The sequence below is a fragment of the Daphnia pulex genome, chromosome 10 (assembly GCF_021134715.1).
Source record: "Daphnia pulex isolate KAP4 chromosome 10, ASM2113471v1".
NCBI classification, from domain to species: domain Eukaryota; kingdom Metazoa; phylum Arthropoda; class Branchiopoda; order Diplostraca; family Daphniidae; genus Daphnia; species Daphnia pulex.
The window spans coordinates 1852564-1872817 of record NC_060026.1 but is presented as its reverse complement, the minus strand read 5'-3'; the positions used below and the strand labels follow the sequence as shown (position 1 = coordinate 1872817).

General features: G+C 40.2%; 7 protein-coding genes across 19 annotated transcripts; 4 read left to right on the top strand and 3 right to left on the bottom strand.

The window, feature by feature from the left end:
* Nucleotides 1-1073: 1073 nt before the first annotated feature.
* On the bottom strand, nucleotides 1074-2003 carry LOC124206210 (baculoviral IAP repeat-containing protein 5-like). Its single transcript, XM_046603918.1, has 4 exons — nucleotides 1666-2003; nucleotides 1493-1602; nucleotides 1311-1431; nucleotides 1074-1231 (listed from the first exon to the last, which is right to left on the bottom strand). The coding sequence occupies exons 1-4, from the start codon at nucleotides 1807-1809 to the stop codon at nucleotides 1127-1129; spliced, it is 480 nt and encodes a 159-aa protein (XP_046459874.1). The 5' UTR covers nucleotides 1810-2003; the 3' UTR covers nucleotides 1074-1126.
* On the top strand, nucleotides 1512-7122 carry LOC124206189 (DNA repair and recombination protein RAD54B-like). The gene is made up of 22 exons (XM_046603895.1): nucleotides 1512-1651; nucleotides 2228-2643; nucleotides 2700-2901; nucleotides 2982-3081; nucleotides 3146-3250; nucleotides 3309-3448; nucleotides 3516-3686; nucleotides 3783-3882; nucleotides 3950-4054; nucleotides 4116-4352; nucleotides 4413-4615; nucleotides 4675-4822; nucleotides 4877-5041; nucleotides 5101-5224; nucleotides 5291-5496; nucleotides 5566-5718; nucleotides 5781-5969; nucleotides 6032-6158; nucleotides 6216-6375; nucleotides 6442-6568; nucleotides 6639-6881; nucleotides 6954-7122. The coding sequence occupies exons 2-22, from the start codon at nucleotides 2580-2582 to the stop codon at nucleotides 7026-7028; spliced, it is 3144 nt and encodes a 1047-aa protein (XP_046459851.1). The 5' UTR covers nucleotides 1512-1651; nucleotides 2228-2579; the 3' UTR covers nucleotides 7029-7122.
* Nucleotides 7123-7259: 137 nt separating this feature from the next.
* LOC124206191 (jouberin-like) lies at nucleotides 7260-9916 on the top strand. Its single transcript, XM_046603901.1, has 3 exons — nucleotides 7260-9127; nucleotides 9197-9367; nucleotides 9472-9916. The coding sequence occupies exons 1-3, from the start codon at nucleotides 7260-7262 to the stop codon at nucleotides 9902-9904; spliced, it is 2472 nt and encodes an 823-aa protein (XP_046459857.1). The 3' UTR covers nucleotides 9905-9916.
* A 135-nt stretch (nucleotides 9917-10051) lies between these two features.
* On the top strand, nucleotides 10052-18500 carry LOC124206200. 13 transcript variants are annotated; one of them, XR_006879612.1, is made up of 8 exons: nucleotides 10052-10180; nucleotides 13760-13864; nucleotides 14474-15593; nucleotides 15664-15799; nucleotides 16068-16216; nucleotides 16501-16616; nucleotides 16721-17423; nucleotides 18167-18207. XR_006879612.1 is itself a non-coding variant. In XM_046603910.1 (4 exons), the coding sequence occupies exons 2-3, from the start codon at nucleotides 13815-13817 to the stop codon at nucleotides 15264-15266; spliced, it is 843 nt and encodes a 280-aa protein (XP_046459866.1). In that variant the 5' UTR covers nucleotides 13106-13536; nucleotides 13760-13814; the 3' UTR covers nucleotides 15267-15593; nucleotides 15664-15800. The 13 variants fall into 13 exon arrangements, 1 of the variants encoding a protein (XP_046459866.1); XR_006879615.1 differs by lacking the exons at nucleotides 10052-10180; nucleotides 18167-18207 and adding exons at nucleotides 13123-13536; nucleotides 18326-18500; XR_006879609.1 differs by lacking the exon at nucleotides 10052-10180 and adding an exon at nucleotides 13123-13536 and having other exon boundaries at nucleotides 18156-18207.
* Nucleotides 10223-10685, bottom strand: LOC124206212 (histone H3). Its single transcript, XM_046603920.1, has one exon. It carries the CDS (start codon nucleotides 10662-10664, stop codon nucleotides 10254-10256), a length of 411 nt encoding a protein of 136 aa, XP_046459876.1. The 5' UTR covers nucleotides 10665-10685; the 3' UTR covers nucleotides 10223-10253.
* On the top strand, nucleotides 10691-11337 carry LOC124206224 (histone H4). Its single transcript, XM_046603934.1, has one exon. The coding sequence runs from the start codon at nucleotides 10975-10977 to the stop codon at nucleotides 11284-11286; it is 312 nt and encodes a 103-aa protein (XP_046459890.1). The 5' UTR covers nucleotides 10691-10974; the 3' UTR covers nucleotides 11287-11337.
* LOC124206221 (histone H2B.3) lies at nucleotides 11632-12357 on the bottom strand. The gene has a single exon (XM_046603931.1). The coding sequence runs from the start codon at nucleotides 12309-12311 to the stop codon at nucleotides 11940-11942; it is 372 nt and encodes a 123-aa protein (XP_046459887.1). The 5' UTR covers nucleotides 12312-12357; the 3' UTR covers nucleotides 11632-11939.
* Nucleotides 18501-20254: the final 1754 nt, after the last annotated feature.

The window sequence follows — 20254 nt, the reverse complement described above, 5'->3', positions numbered from 1 at the left end:
ACGTTTGAAAGGGAGGAAACCCGGGGTTCTCAATTTGCCACAATAAAACGTCCTTGAGAATACAAATGGATTTTTAAAAAATTCGATGGGCTTGGGGCATATGTAAATAAAATACTAAAATCGTCTGATATTTGCCGCTTGGTTAGCGAACCCTTCCCAATAACCGGTTACATAGAGATAGATAGGTATTAGAATCTCTGAAGAAATATTTTCTCATAACCTCGATATTTTTTTTTCTTTCTTTTGAGATTTTGGAAACGTGTCCTGGTTTCTTCTGTCTACAGAAAATGTTTTATCGCGAGATGGGGGTTAAGAGACTGCGAAAATTGCGCGTGTTTGCTTATTCTGTGTTCAAGTTTAGTATACAAGGAAATCCAAGGATGTCGATTGCAAGGCAATGAGAAAAAATTTATTTCACCTTGATCGTATTTTCATCGCCTTAGTGGTAATGGGTAAACATTAGTATAGGAAACTAATTTAACGTGATGAATTGTCGAATTTTCCGGTTGGCGTATAATTTGCAACTTGATGACGAAATGGATTGGTTGATTTATGACGTCCAGCAGTGGTTTCTTTTATGTAAGTGGCCAAGGACACGCACTGATTGATTTGTTATTCATGTGACACACGACAGAAGAATATTTATACATACGGGCGTGGTTTGAATTCGTAATACAGTCCTGTTCATTGACCCTTTGTTCTGCTGGTAAAATTCAATATCTCGCTCCGACTGTAAGTTTCCGGCCCAATTCGTTGCGTTATGTTGGAAATTTTGGATGCTGACTTGACTTGACAGCAAAGTATGTCACGTTTAACAAATATGGAAAGCGTTGCCCTTCACGCCTATCATTTATTATTATTTTTTTTAACCGATTGACAATTTTTTGACTCAACACAACTTTTATCTTGTGTCACATTTATTTGCCTTAACTCCCTGTCTCACTGTTTTCCGACTACTAAAAAATGCAGTATAGTATTTTACAAACTAAGAACTCAAATTTGATAAAAACATTTTCGTAATGCTCATTAAAAGATTTCCAGATTGAATTTTTTAAAACAATACCATTCTCATCTATCACTTAGAAGCATTATGGATTTTATTCTTATGACATATATTATAAACAATTTAATCAGATACATCCATGTTACTTTCCCCCAAAAATTCTAGTTTGTTGGAAATTTCTTTAGCCAGATTTGTATACTGCTCTACTTGTGTGTTAAATACTTTTTCCTGTAGAAATAGACAATAACAAGACACACAGTTTTAATGATGTAAAAACATTCATATCTATCAGGTATGGAATACTCACGATAAAGTTGATTAAACTTTTTTGACACAACTCCATCATCTCTTTCACTGTACAATTTTCCTGATCATCCTTTCCCAACTTAACATAGGGACACTGAGGGCTGAGCCTTTTATGTTCACCCCTAAAACAGAAATGGTTAAATTCATGGTTGAACTAACAGACTTGCATTGATTTGTTTATACTTAGGGATATCGTTGGGCTCCCAGCCTTCAAAATCTTTAAGACAAACAAAACACCTCACTAGATCGGGCTGACTCTCAGAGCCACACCAGTAGAACCCTGCTGTAGCCATCTATTATACACAAATGCTTAAACAACAAATCTTCCAATTGAAATTGAAGGTTAGTGTGTTTACCTTCTCAGGAGTGCAATTGCAGTCTTCCAAGAAAGGCCACTGTCGATTTTTTAAAAAAGTGCTCAATCGGTTTTCTTCATACACCATTTCCGACAACACATTGAAATGAATATCATCCAATTTTAGTGTTAATTCGGTAGTCATTGTACTGTAACAATATTTAGATTTTACTCTACTGTAGGAAAATCCCAACTGTTATTTCAATTCAAATATTCAAAGCTTTGAAGTTAAAAAGGCAGACGAGAGACGACTAAAATTTTACTCTACTGTAGGAAAATCCCAACTGTTATTTCAATTCAAATATTCAAAGCTTTGAAGTTAAAAAGGCAGACGAGAGACGACTAAAACAACATTAGAAGTCGCGCCAAGTGCGTAAATTTAGCATTGCGTTAGAATAACAGCGATTGTGTTTCAACCTTTTACACAAATCAAAGAATTGGGCATTCAATTTTGCGAAATTTAATTATATGATGATTTATTTATTTATTTATTTATTTTGGGGGCTTTTGCAAACCTTACAAGTGCATAGTAATGTGGAGCAAGTTTTATGTTTCATTCATAGATGTCTCGCCGTTTCCCGGAAAACATGTATTGGCTAAGCGCGAAAGCAGTCGAAAACATCATTGCCTTCGAAATGCAAGAATAAGAAGTAGGAAATCAATTACAGACTTCAAAGAACTGTAAGCTCATAAACCCAATCGAATAAACTCAAGGCAATAGTTAACGAAAGAAAATTAACAAACAACTATTGTTTGATTTGAACGGTGTAATTCCAAAACCATAAAACACTGTCAACGGCCGTTACACATGGAACAAGGGTTTCAGATAAACATTCCAAAGTTGATGGACAAAAGAATCCTTTTTACATTTTGTTGAGAAAAAAGCACAAAGGAACACGTGAATAAGTAAAGAATATGAGGCGGTCACTTGCTCCATCACAACTTGGAGGTACCCCAGCAGCAAAACGTCTAAGGATCGGTAGGTTTAACATTGGTAGTTATATGACATAGTTAAAAATTATTTTTGTTATGTAGACAATGTTGGAGGAACTTCGTTAATTGGTGGCCTTACCAATGCATCATGTTTTGATCCTTCAAAAAAGGTTAACACACAAAGAAGTTCACAAGATGTTCTGGAACTTTTGGAAAATAACCCCAAAAGTATGGGTCCAATGAAGAATAATGAACCCCAATTGCTCATTGAAAAGAATGTTATGAAACCAGTGGATGGTGTCAAGTATGTATCTTAGCTAATTACTAATGTTACATTGCGGTGTATTAATTCATCAACTTTTTTATTTGCCTGTAATCAACAAGACAGTACAGTGTATTTTGGTGCCAAGCTACTATGAAGAAAAATAAGAACTGGGAAGAAGAAGCTGTTCTGGTTGTGAAAGACAGGGGAGTGATTCTAAAGGTATTTTCATAATTCATAGTGATAAGTAAATGCATAACCAGGCTGCTATTAATTTTTCTTCTAGGACATGAAAGGAAAAGAAATTGGCAAAGCAAATGGTTATAGACTTGCGCAACTTGAGGAACTCGCATATGGGAGTGTATTGAAAGTTGGTGGTCGAGAAGTTCTTGTAAGTCGCCTTGCGTAATATGGGAAACGTTCATAATGACATTTGCTTTTTATTATAGATCCAGGACCCAATTGTTGAGTCTTCCGGTTTGAGCGGTACCAGTTCGGGTCAAATTTCGTCTGTGATTAAATCAAAAGTAGAAGTAAAATCCGCTTTTTCTTCAAATTACCGTCCTCCTCAAAAAGAAGTAACGCGGAAGTAATATGAATGTTTTTAACAATTATTCATACAAACCTTCTAATTATCGTTCTTATCAATTCGAAAGCCTAAATTCACCTCAGATAAATCAATCTCAGTGCGCACCTTTGCAAAAACTGAGAAGTTCACAAGATGTTCTGGAACTTTTAGGAAATAACAAGAAAAACGGAGATTCTGCAGAAAACGCCTCACACCGAGTGCTTGTTGAGAAGAATCCATCGTTACTGGAAGCTGTAAAGTATGGAATTAAAATATGGTTCATTCATACCAATGTCATTTGTTCGTTGTATTCTTGTTTAAAATAATTTCTTGTATTGACCTGATTTTATTGCAGACAGTATAATGTATTTTGGTGCAAAGCTTCGACGAAAAAGCACAAGAATTGGGAAGAAGAAGCTGTCCTGGTTGTGAAAGATAGAGGAGTTATTCTTAAGGTATTAATATCGCATAGAATTCCGTAATTGGTCATTTAGTCATTTGCACGAGATAATTGAAATTCAGAACATGGCGGGAAAAGAAATCGGTCGAGCTACAGGATTCAAACTTGCGCAACTTCAAGAGCTCGAAAACGGAAAGATATTAAAAGTTGGTGGAAAAGAAGTTTTGGTAAGTTCCTTAACTAATTACAAAATTGTTTCTGTTGAGTTTACATTGGTTTTCCTTAAAGATTCAAGATGAAATTGTTGAAACTGCCGGCGTGAGTGGGCATGGTTCTAGTCAAAATTCATGTGAGACTAAATCACAAACAAGTTCTCGTCTATCAAACAAAGAATTTGTGCCCCCTCTACTTAAAGCTGGACATATAGCACCCAAGATTAATCAAGGAGTGAACGAAATCAAACCCAGATACAACCCTAACCACCCTTCAGCTCTGGTCATGCCTCGGCCGCCTACTGACATTCAGGTTTGTGTTTCGATTAATGTTATTGTTCACTGAAGTGATAAAGTCATTCGATTCTTATAGTGGAAAGAATCGCAACGTGGGACAGTCATCGTTGACGTTGTTGTGGATCCGATGCTTAGCAAGAATCTTCGTCCTCATCAGCGTGAGGGTGTGGTTTTCATGTATGAATGTTTGATGGGCTTCAAAACACCAAACATGTACGGAGCTATATTAGCCGACGAAATGGGTCTGGGTAAAACATTGCAATGTATCACTCTCATATGGTAACAATCAATACTGTTTTTGTGGTTCATTACTATTTCATCCTTAACTTTTTGAACAGGATTTTACTTCAGCAAGGTCCTTATAATGGACGACCGACAATTCAACGTGTTTTGATCGTTACACCGTCAAGTTTGGTCAAAAATTGGGAAAAAGAATTTCGTCGTTGGTTAGGTCGAGAGCGGATAACTGTTTTTACTGCTGATCAGGTATTTCTCTTTTCCTGCATTTAAAGAACCAAAACCATTTTTTTTTTATTCCAGCAAAATCGACCGATAGAGTTTTTGAAACATCTTGTATCCCCCGTCATGGTGGTGTCGTATGAAATGCTAGTCCGCTGCTTTGATGAAATACAGCAAATTAATTTTGATATGGTTGTTTGCGACGAAGGACATCGATTAAAGAATGCGGGCAATAAAACATCATCGGTAATTTAAGTTGCATTTTAGTTTGCAGCAGAGTTTAATCAAAGTCTTATTTCATATAGCTGCTCTCACAACTAGATACTAACAGGAAAGTCCTGTTGACTGGAACCCCTGTTCAAAATGATTTGAAAGAATTTTTCTCCTTGGCTGACTTTGTCAATCCTGGCATTTTAGGAAGCTTATCTTGTAATTAATCTTTTTAAAACTAGTTGGGTTCTAAACACACCATTATTTCCATGATTCTTTTAACAGCATTTCGCCGAACCTATGAGGAACCAATCGTCGCTCTTCAACAGCCTGAATGCGATGAGGATCAACGGGAACTTGGTGAAAGCTGCGCATCCGAGCTAAGTCACTTAACATCACAGTTTGTTTTACGTCGCACTCAGGAAGTCATGAACGCCCATCTACCTCCAAAAGTAGAAAGCGTCATCTTTTGTAAACCAACATGTGTTCAAGTAATGATCTTCATTAGATTACAGTTCATATGTCAAATTTTAACATGTTATTCTGTTTGCTCATCATAGGTGGACTTGTATCGCAATGTGCTGGATTCATCAGCGGTCCGTTCAATTCTTTCATCAACACAGACTGGTAACGACCAGTTATCATTCATCCTTGCGTTGCGCAAACTGTGCAATCATCCCACACTATTCGCGGCAACGAGAAAACATGCTGAGGTAGGCACTTAAGTTGTGATTTGAACTAAAAGTAATTTGAATTAAACAAACAATTTTTACAGGAGCAAAACGAGGACTCGGAAATCGATGATTTTGAGTGCTCAGAAATGTGGCAAGAAAATTACAAAGAGGATAGTTCCCAAATCCAATCTCGTGATGCATCAGGAAAATTTGTAGTTACATTTGCTATTCTAGATTCTCTTATGAAAAATACCAAAGAGAAAATCATTTTAGTTTCCTACTCGACAAAGGTATTTTGCTTCTTAATTTCCAATTTAGACTTTATACCAATAGGATTATCTTGTGATTACAGATGCTAGATCTTTTTGGTGAGTCTTGCACTGAGCGGAAATACAGCTTTGTCAGATTAGATGGAAGCACTCCAACTAATACCCGAATGGGAATTGTTGATCGATTTAACGACCCTCAAGGAGCTGATCGTAATTTTTCTTATCTTCGAAGGATTTTACTTTAATTAATTGAAATGGTATCTTTAGGAATTTTTTTATTGAGTTCAAAGGCTGGCGGAGTAGGTTTAAATTTGATCGGAGCATCACGACTTATCCTTTATGATATTGATTGGAACCCAGCAAATGATATGCAAGCGATGGCTCGAATTTGGCGAGAAGGACAGAAAAGGACGGTACAAATTTACAGGTTTGATGGAACCAAGAAATGAATTATATGGACTTAATTTTTTAAACTAAAATATTGACTTACTAGATTGCTCACGACTGGAACAATTGAAGAAAAAATTTTCCAGCGACAAATTCTTAAGCAAGGATTGAGTGGTGCTATCGTTGATGCTCGAGACTCTACGCAAGGCCATTTCACTAGAGAAGAACTCAAGGTCTATATCCACTTCCTTAGCATGTGTTCTTTCTGGAATTTACTAAAGATTTTTTTTTAATGGTTTTTAGGACCTGTTTACTCTGAGGGAAGACACTGATTGCGACACTCATGATCTAATCAGTTGCCAGTGCACTCAGAAAGGAGTAAGCCCAATTCCTCCTGAATTAGACGACTATGACTTTGATTTAGACGATGATCGCGACTGTCAGCTTGGCACTCCTTGCAACAAAAAGAAAGAATCACACAAAACCGTCGATCAGCTCATGGATTGGCAGCATTTCGGACAACCCTTCAGTAGTGGGATTTTTGAGGTAATTCAATATTTCGTATGCATTCTTTGCTTCATTTTTGCTCAAGTTCTTTTATTCCAAAATGTTTTACAGGACGTTTGTCTAGAATCGGCGCTGGAAAATGTCACCTTCGTTCTACGTTGTGTTTCCGGCACCACCAACAATTAACACATTTTTTACGTAATTAATATGTTTAAACGTTCATTTAATATAGAATTTTGTTTCTTTTTTGAGTTGCAATACATAATTGCTTTGCCTCCAAGAGTAAGTTATCATACAGCTATAGGGATTTCCGGTTGTTGTCATGGTCCATTTGGCGTTGCCATAGCAACGCGCAATAACATCATAACAAACCTGCGGTAGTCAGTGTTTGATTCAGCGATTCGTTACTTTAGCAAGATGAAGCCTGAAGACAGATTGCAAATTTTACCATCCTCGCCCATTTCAGTGCTTGAGAGCACTCGTAAAGACTTTGAAGCTCTACTGGGAAGTGCAAATTCGTCTAGCGAAGAAGTTCAGGAAAGAAAAACAAAACAGACGAATCAATCCAAGAGGCATCGATTCAAGAAACAAGAAAAACACCGTAACAGTGTTAAAGAACACGTAGAGCTACGTGAGCTTTCTTCCGTGCAAAACAAAACTATCATCAATGTAGGCCTTCAACAAAATTTAGTGAAAGTGAAATCCCATACCAACCCCTCTTTTTGGTATGAAGATGAGCAGCAGAATGAAATGAGCAGCTGCTCCAGCTCTTTAAATTCTGAAAAGCTTAAGAAAGTGAAAAGTTCCAGTAATTCTCCAGAACTTGTGCATTCATCTTCAGTTGAGCGAGCAACCATACATCATGAAAGAAGGACTTCACCAGCAATAACAAACAGCAGTGACGATGAAAATAATAGTGACAATGTTTTAAGTGTGGCACCTTCTGTTGGTACCCTACACACAAGAACTTCAATTTCTTCATCTCATCCAGGAAAGATAAATTCTAATAAAGAAAGTCACAAGAATAGTAGACAAACATCAGTGAAGAACCTGTACAGTTCAGCAAGTTCATCATCAGATCACAATATAGAAGAAGAGAACAGTGCTGGTTATCAAGAATCGAATGAAACTTTGTCATTGGAGCACAGTATCTTGAAAATTGTTGTCCACCAGTGTGACAGATTGATTTTAGATCAACCTAAAAGTCAACCACTGATTGTGGTTCATGTCGTCAGTTGCAAGACAGGTCGTTACATGGTGAACAATAAGGTCCCCGTTTCACCGCAATGTATAGGATCATGTATTGCCCATAGTCCTCATCAAGTCTCCATTAAGTCCAATGCTCTGCCGGAATGGAATCAAGAAATGGTTTTTGACTTGGATGCAGACAAATATTTATCAGAAATCCTTTTCTTATTCGAATTAGTGAGTGAACCCAACACGACAGTTAGCTCTTTATTGGCTTGGGGGTTTTTGCGCCCCATGTCAAGAACTGGCGTCAAACACATAGGCAAGAAACTTCAACTTCAGCTGTATAAAACGCCTGCGCGTCGCTTATTCGGACACGCAACACCTAGGCCGACTATTAGCGACCTCTTCAATTGGTTTAATAGCGCACAGAAAGAAAAGTATCCAGCAACTCTTTACGTCACGCTGCTATCTTCCGGCAGTTCTAAAAGTTCAACCGTGACGGAGGAAAGTCGATTCAACGTAACCAGTCCATTACGAGGAGGCCGGCTCAGCGGACAGCCATTCAAACTTCCCACCAGACGAGGCTTTACATACGAGTCTGCTGCGGCAGGAGCCTTAATTGCCTGTTACCGCTCAGATGGATCATCTTTAGCCTTCGCTTTGTCAACTGGAGATATCATGGTGTATCAAAACTCAGTTATTTCTTTGCATCTAAAAGGACATCAGGGCAATGTGTATGATCTTGAATGGAACAAGAATGAAGGCGGAAAGGGTTGGCGTTTACTTTCCTGCGGTGCGGACTGCACTGCTCGAGTTTGGAACGATTCCAATGACGTGGTTTTGCCTCATCCAGCTTACGTGTACAGCGCCCGTTTCGGCGAATCCGACGACCGTGTAGTCACTGGATGTTTCGATCAGCTGATCCGGTTATGGGAATTAAATTCATCGACACCTCGTCTAATAAGCACCTATGTCCAGCACAGGGCACCGATCAACAGCCTCTGCTGGGACTCCCATGGAAGATTATTTAGCGCAGATGCGAAAGGTTCCATTTGTGTCTGGAACTCGACCATTTCTGGCTTACATTTTGAAAAGTATTTGTTATTTTTTATTGTAATATTACGTGATAATTATTAGACTTTTTTTCCCTCTTCAATCAACAGGATCCTCAACGAATCTAGTGAAGAATATCGCAATGAAACTCCCATCAACTGCCTCTGCTTTCATCCTTCTGGAGGCAGATTACTAGTCCACTACAGAGGAAGTAAGATGTGTTTGCTCGAGCCAAAGTCGGGTCTTAAATTGATTTCGTACAGTGGCATCTATAACCCAAGGTATAGTCTAATAGCATACAGGCATAGTCTAGCTCTGGCGAAAAGCATTATCATTCATCATTTAAACTGATAATCAATATTTGATATGGAAATGTTGTTGGCAGGCTGAGACTGGCAAGTAGCATCAGTCCGTGCGGTGGTTACGTGATATCCGGCAGTGAGGATGGTTCTGTTCACTGGTTTGATTTGGAGCGGGGTGATCTTGTAGCCGTTACAACCTTGGCCACGTCTACAATTGATCCCGTCATGGCGGTCGCTTTCCACCCCACTTGTCACGCCATAGCCTTGTGTTCATTGAGCTCGGGTCTTTCAGTTTTGGAATTTAACGCAGCCGATACTGGAATTGAAGGGTTTTCCTTGATAACATTTCCTCGTACAGTGCAAAGCGCCGTTTCCCCGATCGAGAATATTTCAAAGAATAATATCTCACAAGGAGGAAATTGCACACCTACGCTGGATAAATTAGAAAGAATTTTCAAAAAACTTGATCTAGTCATGGCCTGGTCCGAATCGCATAAAAAATCGTTGGAAAAATAAAATGTAATTCGTATTTCGTTGGTTTCAAATTCAAACTACCACCTGCAGGGGCCACCTGGTAAGCTCTGGTACCGGATGGCGACTTGGAAGAATGCAGAAAGTACTTCAACACAACCCGTATTCCTTATCTTGTGTGTGTGTAAAGTAAACACATGCTAAGTGACAGTTGGACCAAAGTGGCCGCTGTTGATAATTAAAATTTGCTTTGTGACTTTTTTTTATTGGACGTTAAACACCCAATTTGTGGCATACGCTTTTATCACTCAAACAACAGAGGTAAGTCAATCTTTTCTTTGTTTATGGTGGCCCTGAAAAGGGCCGATTTGTTGGTAAAAGGGAATCGAATAGCTTAAGCACGTTCACCACGGATACGACGAGCGAGCTGGATGTCTTTAGGCATGATGGTGACTCGCTTGGCGTGGATGGCGCACAAGTTGGTGTCTTCGAAAAGACCCACCAAGTAAGCTTCGCTGGCCTCCTGCAGGGCCATGACGGCCGAGCTCTGGAAACGCAAGTCGGTCTTGAAATCCTGGGCGATTTCTCTGACCAAGCGCTGGAATGGCAACTTGCGGATCAGAAGCTCGGTCGACTTTTGGTAGCGACGGATCTCACGAAGGGCGACGGTGCCGGGACGATAACGATGGGGTTTCTTGACTCCTCCAGTGGCCGGGGCACTTTTGCGAGCGGCTTTGGTGGCCAACTGTTTGCGGGGCGCCTTGCCACCGGTGGATTTGCGAGCAGTTTGCTTGGTACGAGCCATTTCGAGCGACTGAAATTTCAGATGTCCTAACTAGTGAAAAGTGCTAGGTATATGTTGGGAATCTACGGACGTTGCAGAGCTAAGCGAGTTTACTGGCTAGGGATTGGTTAGTTCAAAAATGGGAGGGAAAGAATTGATAACGGAAATTCTCTCTTTGTCAGAATGATGGGCATTGAAAGAATTCCCTGCGGAGGTTCCCAACCAATGGACGTTCAGCTAAAGGGAACTGGAGGGATATAAAAGCTTTGTACTCTTCCACTGTTGAATCATTCAGTATTTTATCAAATTTCTGTACGTAACTCGTTTCAAAATGACTGGTCGCGGCAAAGGAGGAAAAGGACTCGGCAAAGGAGGCGCCAAACGTCATCGCAAAGTTTTGCGTGACAACATCCAGGGAATCACCAAGCCGGCCATCCGTCGTCTTGCTCGCCGTGGTGGTGTCAAGCGTATCTCTGGTCTCATCTACGAGGAAACCCGTGGTGTTTTAAAGGTGTTTCTCGAGAACGTGATTCGTGACGCCGTCACCTACACTGAACACGCCAAGAGGAAGACGGTGACGGCCATGGATGTCGTCTACGCACTGAAACGCCAGGGCCGTACTCTGTACGGTTTCGGCGGTTAAACAATTATTTTCATTTAGACTCCGATCTCAATTCAATCGGCCCTTTTCAGGGCTACAAACATTTTACAGAATGAGTTCTCGTTTAACTTTCGGTCTCCATTTAAAATTGGCTTAAGCCATTTCGTGCGTGGGGTAGTTTTACGTCTTAATCACTTTTAAAGTATGTCATACTTGTAAAACTAATCCAGCAGGAAAAAATTGACTGGTTTATGATGAATATTAAATCATTCCCCCAAAAGTTTCTCATTTTTCTTCAATAGTGTTTTCGGAAAATAAAGAGAGAAAACACAACAATTGTGATTTAAAAAAATTAAAGCCAAGCCAGAATTGCTAGAAAGATCCAGAATTGGATTAAATTTTATTTACAATCCAATCGTAGGTAAACCATACATCTTTTTAAAAATTTTTTTTATACAAGTTATTCCAGTAATAGTGAAAACCTTAATAAATAAAAGCTATCCTTGAATAACCAACACTGCCAGGGCTTAGGATTCATTCGTTTTGGAATAAATCTTGGCGTTTTCATTTGTTTATTGATGTATTATTAATCACTTAAGTGACATCTGTGTGGCAGTAAGGTTTTTTTCTTTTCTTTAAAAGTTTGGTGGCCCTGAAAAGGGCCGTTTGGGTTGAAAGAGAAGACGGGAGACAATTTACTTGGTGCTGGTGTACTTGGTCACTGCCTTGGTGCCTTCAGACACGGCGTGCTTGGCCAACTCACCGGGCAAAAGCAGACGGACGGCCGTCTGGATTTCCCGGCTAGTGATGGTCGAACGCTTGTTGTAGTGGGCAAGACGAGACGACTCTCCAGCGATGCGCTCGAAAATGTCGTTGACGAAGCTGTTCATGATGGTCATGGCTTTGGAGGAGATGCCAGTGTCGGGGTGGACCTGCTTCAACACTTTGTAGATGTAAATGGCGTAGCTCTCCTTCCTCTTGCGCTTCTTCTTCTTGTCTCCTTTGGCAATGTTCTTCTGAGCCTTGCCGGCCTTCTTCGCTGCTTTACCGCTTACTTTAGGGGGCATTCTAGAACTTGAGTAAATCTGAGAAAGTAACGACCGTCACTTCAAATTTCGTTTTTATATTGAAGCTGGCTCCCCCTCACTACTTGATGGTAGCCAAAACTCTCGTCTCCAGAGACTTACGTGTAACAGATAGATATTCAGTTGGGGGCGGAGCTAGTGACACAATCAGGGGAGAGATGAAAGAAAGGCGGGGCAAATAAAAGTTTACTGTTTGGCTACCAAGATTGCATTCTGAATCCGACATCAAGCGACTATATAAACCCCGATTTTTCATATTATATACATCACTCGTTCCTTGATTTTAGGAACCGCGCTAACTTACTCTCAATCTAAACATGTCTGGTCGTGGTAAAGGAGGCAAAGTAAAGGGAAAGTCAAAGACCCGTTCCAGCAGGGCCGGACTTCAATTCCCCGTCGGTCGTATCCACCGAATGCTCCGCAAGGGCTCGTACGCTGAGCGCGTCGGTGCCGGCGCCCCCGTCTACTTGGCTGCCGTCATGGAGTACTTGGCCGCTGAGGTCCTCGAGTTGGCCGGTAACGCCGCTCGTGACAACAAGAAGACCCGTATCATCCCTCGTCACTTGCAATTGGCTATCCGCAACGACGAAGAGTTGAACAAACTTCTCTCCGGTGTTACAATTGCCCAGGGTGGTGTTTTGCCCAACATCCAGGCCGTTCTCTTGCCTAAGAAGACCGACAAGCCCGCTAAGGCTTAAATTTCGTGATCCTCTCGTCTTTTAAACAATCGGCCCTTTTAAGGGCCACCAAACTAATTTGGAAAAAAGAAACTTGTTGATTGCTACATTTCAATCTGGTTCAACTTGTGCGAATTTCGTATAGTTGCAAGTGATTATTGAATTGGTTTTGTTCAACCTTATTTTCTGTTTCTTTTGCTGGTGTTTGGTTTTTCCGACTGTGAAAGAACAACTTTCAAATTTTACAAGTCATTATTATTATCATAGCATAGATTTATCTATTATCGGGGTATCGAGACAGAGGGACATTTTGTCTCCATAGTCCATACCCAAAAGAAAACTCATGTACTCTGGGATGAGTTTATGATCCACCTTGTGTTCAAATAATCAAATTCATCATGCAACCTTGAACCCTCCCCCTCAATTTTAGAGCTTCAAAATATTCAAAATGGCCGCCGCCTGGCGTATTGGTGATAGTGGGTAGTGTTGTGACAACGATCCCGATGATAATTCTTATTCTCAGGGATTCGGTAATCTATTATAGTTTTCGTGGATAATAGCACTATTAGAGTAGCTGACATCTGCTATTGCATTTTTACTATGAAACCTTTTGACGAAATGTAAATAAGAGTTTACATCGATCATGCGATATTTTTTGTCTTAATTCTTAACGTTGGGTTGGATATATTTGATAGTTTTAATTGATAACACACTATTTAGATTCTTATTTCATTCTTTACTGAATATTTTCAGATAATATCTTCAGCTGAAGGCTTCATGTGATCTGCGTGCTTGTGACAGCGATAAAATGGTCCAATTCAAGCTGTCTTCCAAAACCATGGAAATTCTGTTTGCAAGGTAGTTGTATTTTGACTAATATTTCTTTTTACTCCTGTGATATTTAAGACAGCATAGTGAAATTTGGTAAAAAATCTTTCTGAAAATCATGCTTTTCCACTCGTTGCTGGATGGATTGTTTTAGGGTTTGTTCCCATGTCTAAAGACAAATCTTAGCCCACACCTCACCAAGAGGATAGCATGGTTGCTCCTCCCTATCTGTTTGTAAAACACTAGTGGTCTATCAGTTGCTCCTTGTAGAGTAATTAAAACTCGTTTGTTATATTTGCATAGCAAACCTTATTATGGTCAAGATGTGGTGCCCACTTAACTATTTGGAAAGCCGGCTTCCTTTTTCATTCACTTAATAGTCTAATTTCCGTAATGTACGCTCTGGAGCAAATGAAACCGTGAATGAACTGGAATTTTCACTTGGTGAACATTATGGTATTCTTTTTACATTTTTAACTGCCTAGTTTTGAACCTATCCTATAATGATAATTTCACTTGAGCGCTAAATGGATAAAAACATGATTCCTTCTTAATTTTGTAAATATTTCATTTATTTGTCGTTTACTGCTCTTGGCACACAGTTCTGTTATGTTTCATAACATTTAATTTTTCTTTTAGAACGCCAATATGTTCCATCGGGATATTCGGCCACATCTTCAACAATCACAGGCTATTCAAAATATCTATGCATCACCTATTTATGTGCCAGTTCCCGTTTCACTGCCTTCACAAATCAATCAACCGCAGCCAGTGGAACGTTAGGATTCAAAAGAAAGAGTTTCTCAGTTGGAAGATCTATAGTGGATGCTGGAACTACAGAAGAAGATTCAGGAATTGGAGTTTAGTTGGCAGGAAGCCAAAGCCAAACAGGCTGTTCCTCCCAGTGGAATTAAGAGCCAGCAGAGCGTCAACGACAAAGCGATATCTGCAGCTATTTTTCACTGGAGCAAGAAACCAAATTTTGTGTGTTCCTGAAAAGAATCCTTCTACCTCATCTTGTGTCTCTTCTAAAATTCTGAATGAAATCGATCTTCTGCAAGTCCGATTGAGCAATGTGATCGCCTCAACCGGAGCTGTTGTTGTCAACCGTCGTCGCATTGGAAAGATAACCGACAACTATCATGAGCCGATTGGGCGTGGAAAATTCGGTCAAGTCTTCAAAGGAACTTGGCATGGATGTCAAGTAGCCGTCAAAGAAATCCGCTCTCCTTGGCGTTGCAGCACAGTCGTCGAGGCTCGATCGTTCGCCAAGATGATTCAACGAGAGATTGAAGCCCTTTCAGCTGTCCAGCACCGCAATATTATTGGACTGCTCGGTCTTTGCATGGATAACGAATCGAGTGATGGTGAAGCATCGATTAGAGTCTCGCTCATCTTTGAATTCACCAACGGAGGGACTCTTTTCGACTGACTTTTCGGCGGCCTAGCAAAAAATAGCAAATTCAAATTAGACGTGAATCAAATGATGCTGACCGCTCGCCATCTCACCGCGAGACTCTCCATCTACTGCATTCCACTCAGCAGAAGCCGGGCGGTTCAGTTATGGTCCACCGTGACGTGAAATCCGCCAATGTTTTACTGCAACGGGATGACGAAGGAAGAGTCGTGCGAGCTGTTTTGGACGATTTAACGTCTTCATTTGGATCTTAACGAAAGTGGCTCCCGCTCTGGCCTAGCAGCCAGTTTCATGACAGCCGTGGTAGGTACCCACGGCTATGTCGATCCTTTGTGTGCGGAGGTACTGTATATTTTCAACATGTTCCAACTGATGCAGTGTTTATTAATTATTTTTTCAATTACCATTGTAGCGTTTAACCTGCAGACGGGTCGGCCAGTTTGCATGTCCTTCAGGCTTGAAGGTCGCGGGGAATATTACGTTAAACTGTTAATGCGGTGGTGTAGAGGTTGGGTGAGAATTGGACGTGTTGCATCATTATCAAGCAGGTATTCAATAGCCGCAAGGCTCAGTCATTTGGTATTCATTTTGATATTGCTTGTTGTAGACCCTTCCCCAGCAACGTCAACCTGTAGAAGGAAAGGCAAGTTTGCATTTTCTTTACGCTCGAAGGTCACCGAGATCTTAAAGTAAAACGTGTCATGCGACGGCGAAGAGGTTGGGTGAGGACGACACGTGTTGCATCATTATCAAGCAGGCATTCAATAGCCGCAAGGCTCAGCCATTTGGTATTCATTTTGATATTGGTTGTTGTAGACCCATCCCCAGCAACGTCAACCTAAAGAAGGAAAGGCAAGTTTCCATTTTCTTCAATTTCGAAGGTCACGGAGATACCATTACGTTAAACTTGTCATGTGGAGTAGAGGTTGGGTGAGAACGGGAAGTGTTGCACCATTATCAAGCAGGTACAATAGCCGCAAGGCTTAAGAGGTTAGGGGTAGAACAAAAATCGTATAAAAGGAGAGAGAAAAGGCGTTTGAAATCAGTTGAGTGAGAATCTCCGACCCGGCAACTGCTGTGTCCTATTCGTCACTAAATGCATTTTTCATTTTAAAATCATTACGCAATAAGTAAATATTCTTTTAACTATTTGTGCCGATTTTTATTTTTTTTTTTCTTTTCAATTGTTAATATGCCATTTATTGAATATATTTAATATTCAAATTGTTTATTGTCTGTCGTATTAAAGGAGAAAAAAGGCCATAGAAATCAGTCGAGTGATCATCTCCGACACTGCAATAGCAACTGCAGTGCACTATTGATCATCAATTGATTCTTCACTGTGTAATAAGTTCGTAATCATGGGTAAATATTCATTTTTATTTTGAGTCATGAAACAATTCTATGTCATTCCTAGTTGATATGATGAGCTATAATTGAAATTAATTTTTAAATTGTTTATTGTACAGTTAATTATGGCGTTGTGCTGCTGTTGGGTCGACCACGAGTGTACCGATGTCTCCTGGATACGGTGGCCCCGAGTTACTTCACCAAAGCGCCTGAGTACTACACTGAGGCTCCCAAGTACTACACCATCAAAGCTCCAGAGTATTACACTGCAATCTACGCTGCCCAAGCTTACACCACCAAGGGACCGGAGTACTGCACCACAACCTACGCTGCCCCAGTTCACTACGCCGCCCTGAGCTACACAACCACATATGAGGCAGTCGTTATTACTGCACAGCGGCTGCTTCTTAGTAACAACCTACGTTACACCTAGATGCTACACCGAAGCCCCCAAGTACTGCACCGGCAAGGCCGAATATTACATAACCACGTTTGCTGCCCCAGCTACCCTGCTACACCGAGAAACCCAAGTATTTCTCTGCTCCAAGCAACTATCGAACAGAGGCTCCTGTTGACTACACCACCCATGCCCCGGGGTTTTACAGTACAACCTACGCTGCCCCATCTACACCATCAAGGCTCCAAAGTACTACGCAACCGAGGCACCCGAGCTACTACTTAGGCTGCTCCGACTTTCTGCACCGAAGCTGCGAAATATTCCACTGCCCCGAGTTACTACACCATCAAGGCTGTTATAATGTTACATCACAACCTACGCTTCTCCAGTTTACTACATAATGGTGAAGCCAGAAATGGAAACAGGTATGGGCCCAACGGGTCTTGCTTTATTCCTCTTGTGTCTCTTCTACAAGGTTAACGTCTGGAATATTTTTTTTTTTTTGTTTATTTTTTTTTATGTGAAGTAGTCAGGGTAGAGACAATATTTTGATAAAGGGATAAAAGTGCTTTTGACTTATTTTAAAGAAGTTCTACATAACACGTGCGGTTTTGTGTTGAGATTTGTTGGTATAGTTAAATGTGTGCGGCTCATGAGTTGCCAGGCTGAAGCTTATTTTCTGCTAGAAATCACTTGAGTAGAATAACCAATGAAGCGTTGTTGACACTTAACTTGCATCTGACCGTGTGGAAGGCCTTTTTATTTTTTTCATGTAACTTCATTTTTTCAATCATTCTCATTTAATTTCTCCAATGTCAATTGCTAATTTGAAGGTGACGGAGATTATTCATTAAAATGTGCCATGTAGTGGTGTAGAGGTTGGGCAAGAACGGGACGTGTTTCATCATTATCAAAAATGTAGAATTGCTGAAAGGCTTGAGTTGAGAGGTAAATCGGGGTTAGAAAAAGTCGTATAAAAGGAGATAAGGAAGGTGATAGAGATTAGTCTAGTGAGCATCTCCGCCCGGCAACAACTGCTTTCTTCCAATTCTCAATCATGGGTAATTCGTTTATTTTACATGGAGTTTTGTATCATAGACTTTCTTACATTTGTTCATTTGTCACTAATAGTCAATTATTTTAATGTTCACATCCAGTTAATTTATAGTCTAGTGCTGTTGTTTGGTGTATCGTTGACGGTCGAGTCGTCCACTGGTGTACCGGTGCCCCTGGGTGTGGCAGATACCAAACCGCAATGCTACCGTCTTACTACACAACAAACATACGCAACCAGTTACTACACCTAAAAGGTCGTATGTTACACAAGGACGTATGCTACACCAGTTTACTACACCGTGGAATTCAAGTATTACCCGAACAAATACCAAACAGAGGCTCCTGTTTACTACACTACCATCGCCCTCGAGTGTTACACTAAAACCTACGTTGCCCCCAACTACTACACTGTGGCTCCGAAGTGCTACACATCAATGCACAACCAATTAGCCATTGGTAAATCTGCTGTTTTACATAATTTGAATTATTCCATATGTTCTATAATTGTTAATTAATAACTGAAAATGTTTATTTTATTCGTTTACAGTTTATTTTTACGTCGTGCTGCTGTTGGTTGTTCTATCGTTGCTAACGTGTTGACCACTGTACCGAACTCCACCGACTTTGGTTATTAACGACAAGTGATGTATGTCAATAGGTGCAATAGCCGTAAAGTTTAAACAGGAAGAGAAAAAAAAATTGGATAAAAGAAGAGAGAAAAGGCGATTTATCAATTGAATGAGCATCTCCTACCCGGCAGCAATTGCATTCTTCCAATACTCAATCAAAGGAGTACTACACCACCAAGGCAGCGGAGTACTACACCACCAAGGCAGCGGAGTACTACACCACCAAGACAGCGGAGTACCCAGGCTGCTGAATTGTGAATTGTTTGTTTTATGTTTTAGAGGTGACTACTGCCTTATTCATACGGACATGTTCTTGTGGTTCGACGATGATATTTCAAGGATTAGTTACGAAAGACACTTGTAACTGAAGATTTTATCAAATCTTATAAGTAATGGGGAAGTGGGTGACCTTTGTAAAAATGAAAGACTTTGAAGTTGAGAGAAATATATTGATACAATTCATAAACAAAACTTGGTATAAATTAAAAACAATGAACAAAAACTTATAAAAAGAATTGTGTTATATTGTCCCACCTCCTCCCACAATTCCTCCACATTTTAGTCACATACAAACATACACATATGCATACACTTAAGTTAACCCATTGGCTGCCACGCCATACAACCCGTAGGTTGCTCTCTACTAATCTAAGCGCCACGTCTGAAGGATCCATGACCAAGTAGGACTTGCCATTGCTGACAAGTCCGTGCTGAAAAGGGGGAACTATGGTGCATTGCCTGAAACAGGCGCCTTGCGGCAAATTTTGGGCTTGGCGACTCTCCGACCCCGCGGCTTGTAAACCACGAGACCGAACAGCGCGGCCCGTGCTAAGGAGCTAGGGGAAAACAAAGGCGTGGCAGACAACGGGTTAACTAACACTAACACAAACATATTACCAACAACAAATGATGATCCACGCTGACATTTTGGAGATACCGGCGACGTTTTAGTGTCCATCTTCTCGGCGTTTCCTCTCATTACCTGAATAAAGAGAAAACAATTCTTATCAAGTGACATGCCAATTAAAGTAACATAATAGTCACATAATACGTTTAAGTTCATTGATATGGTTTTTTTGCTCAAAACTTTAAAGGCGCGCTTTAAATTGCTTAAAATCCACCTAACAATATTGAGAACTGTTCACAGAACAAAGCTCACATGCTAGTCTTCACAAAAAAATTCCGGAAGTAGACCGGAAGTAACCACAGCGCCTCAACCATTGAGCTGTCGTCAAATTAAACCACATATTCGTGATCTCCATGAAATTTGGGGTCGATTAGATGTGATTTAAACGAAATCCAAAATTTGGCCAAAATCGAGAATTTTCCTGAACTATAGTTCAGGAAAATTTTCGAAACCGGAAGTACGCGTACGTAAAAAAGATAACATGAACTTTACCACAAATTCGACGAGGATTACGAATATGTGGTTCTTTTGCTCCTCGAATGAATATTTTCTGAACTACTGACTGAAATGAGCAAACCGGAAGTAGAAAAAAAGAGCAATTATCGAAAATTTTACAAGTGAGCTTTGTTGCAGGAATAGTAATCGTTAGTTATTACTAAATATT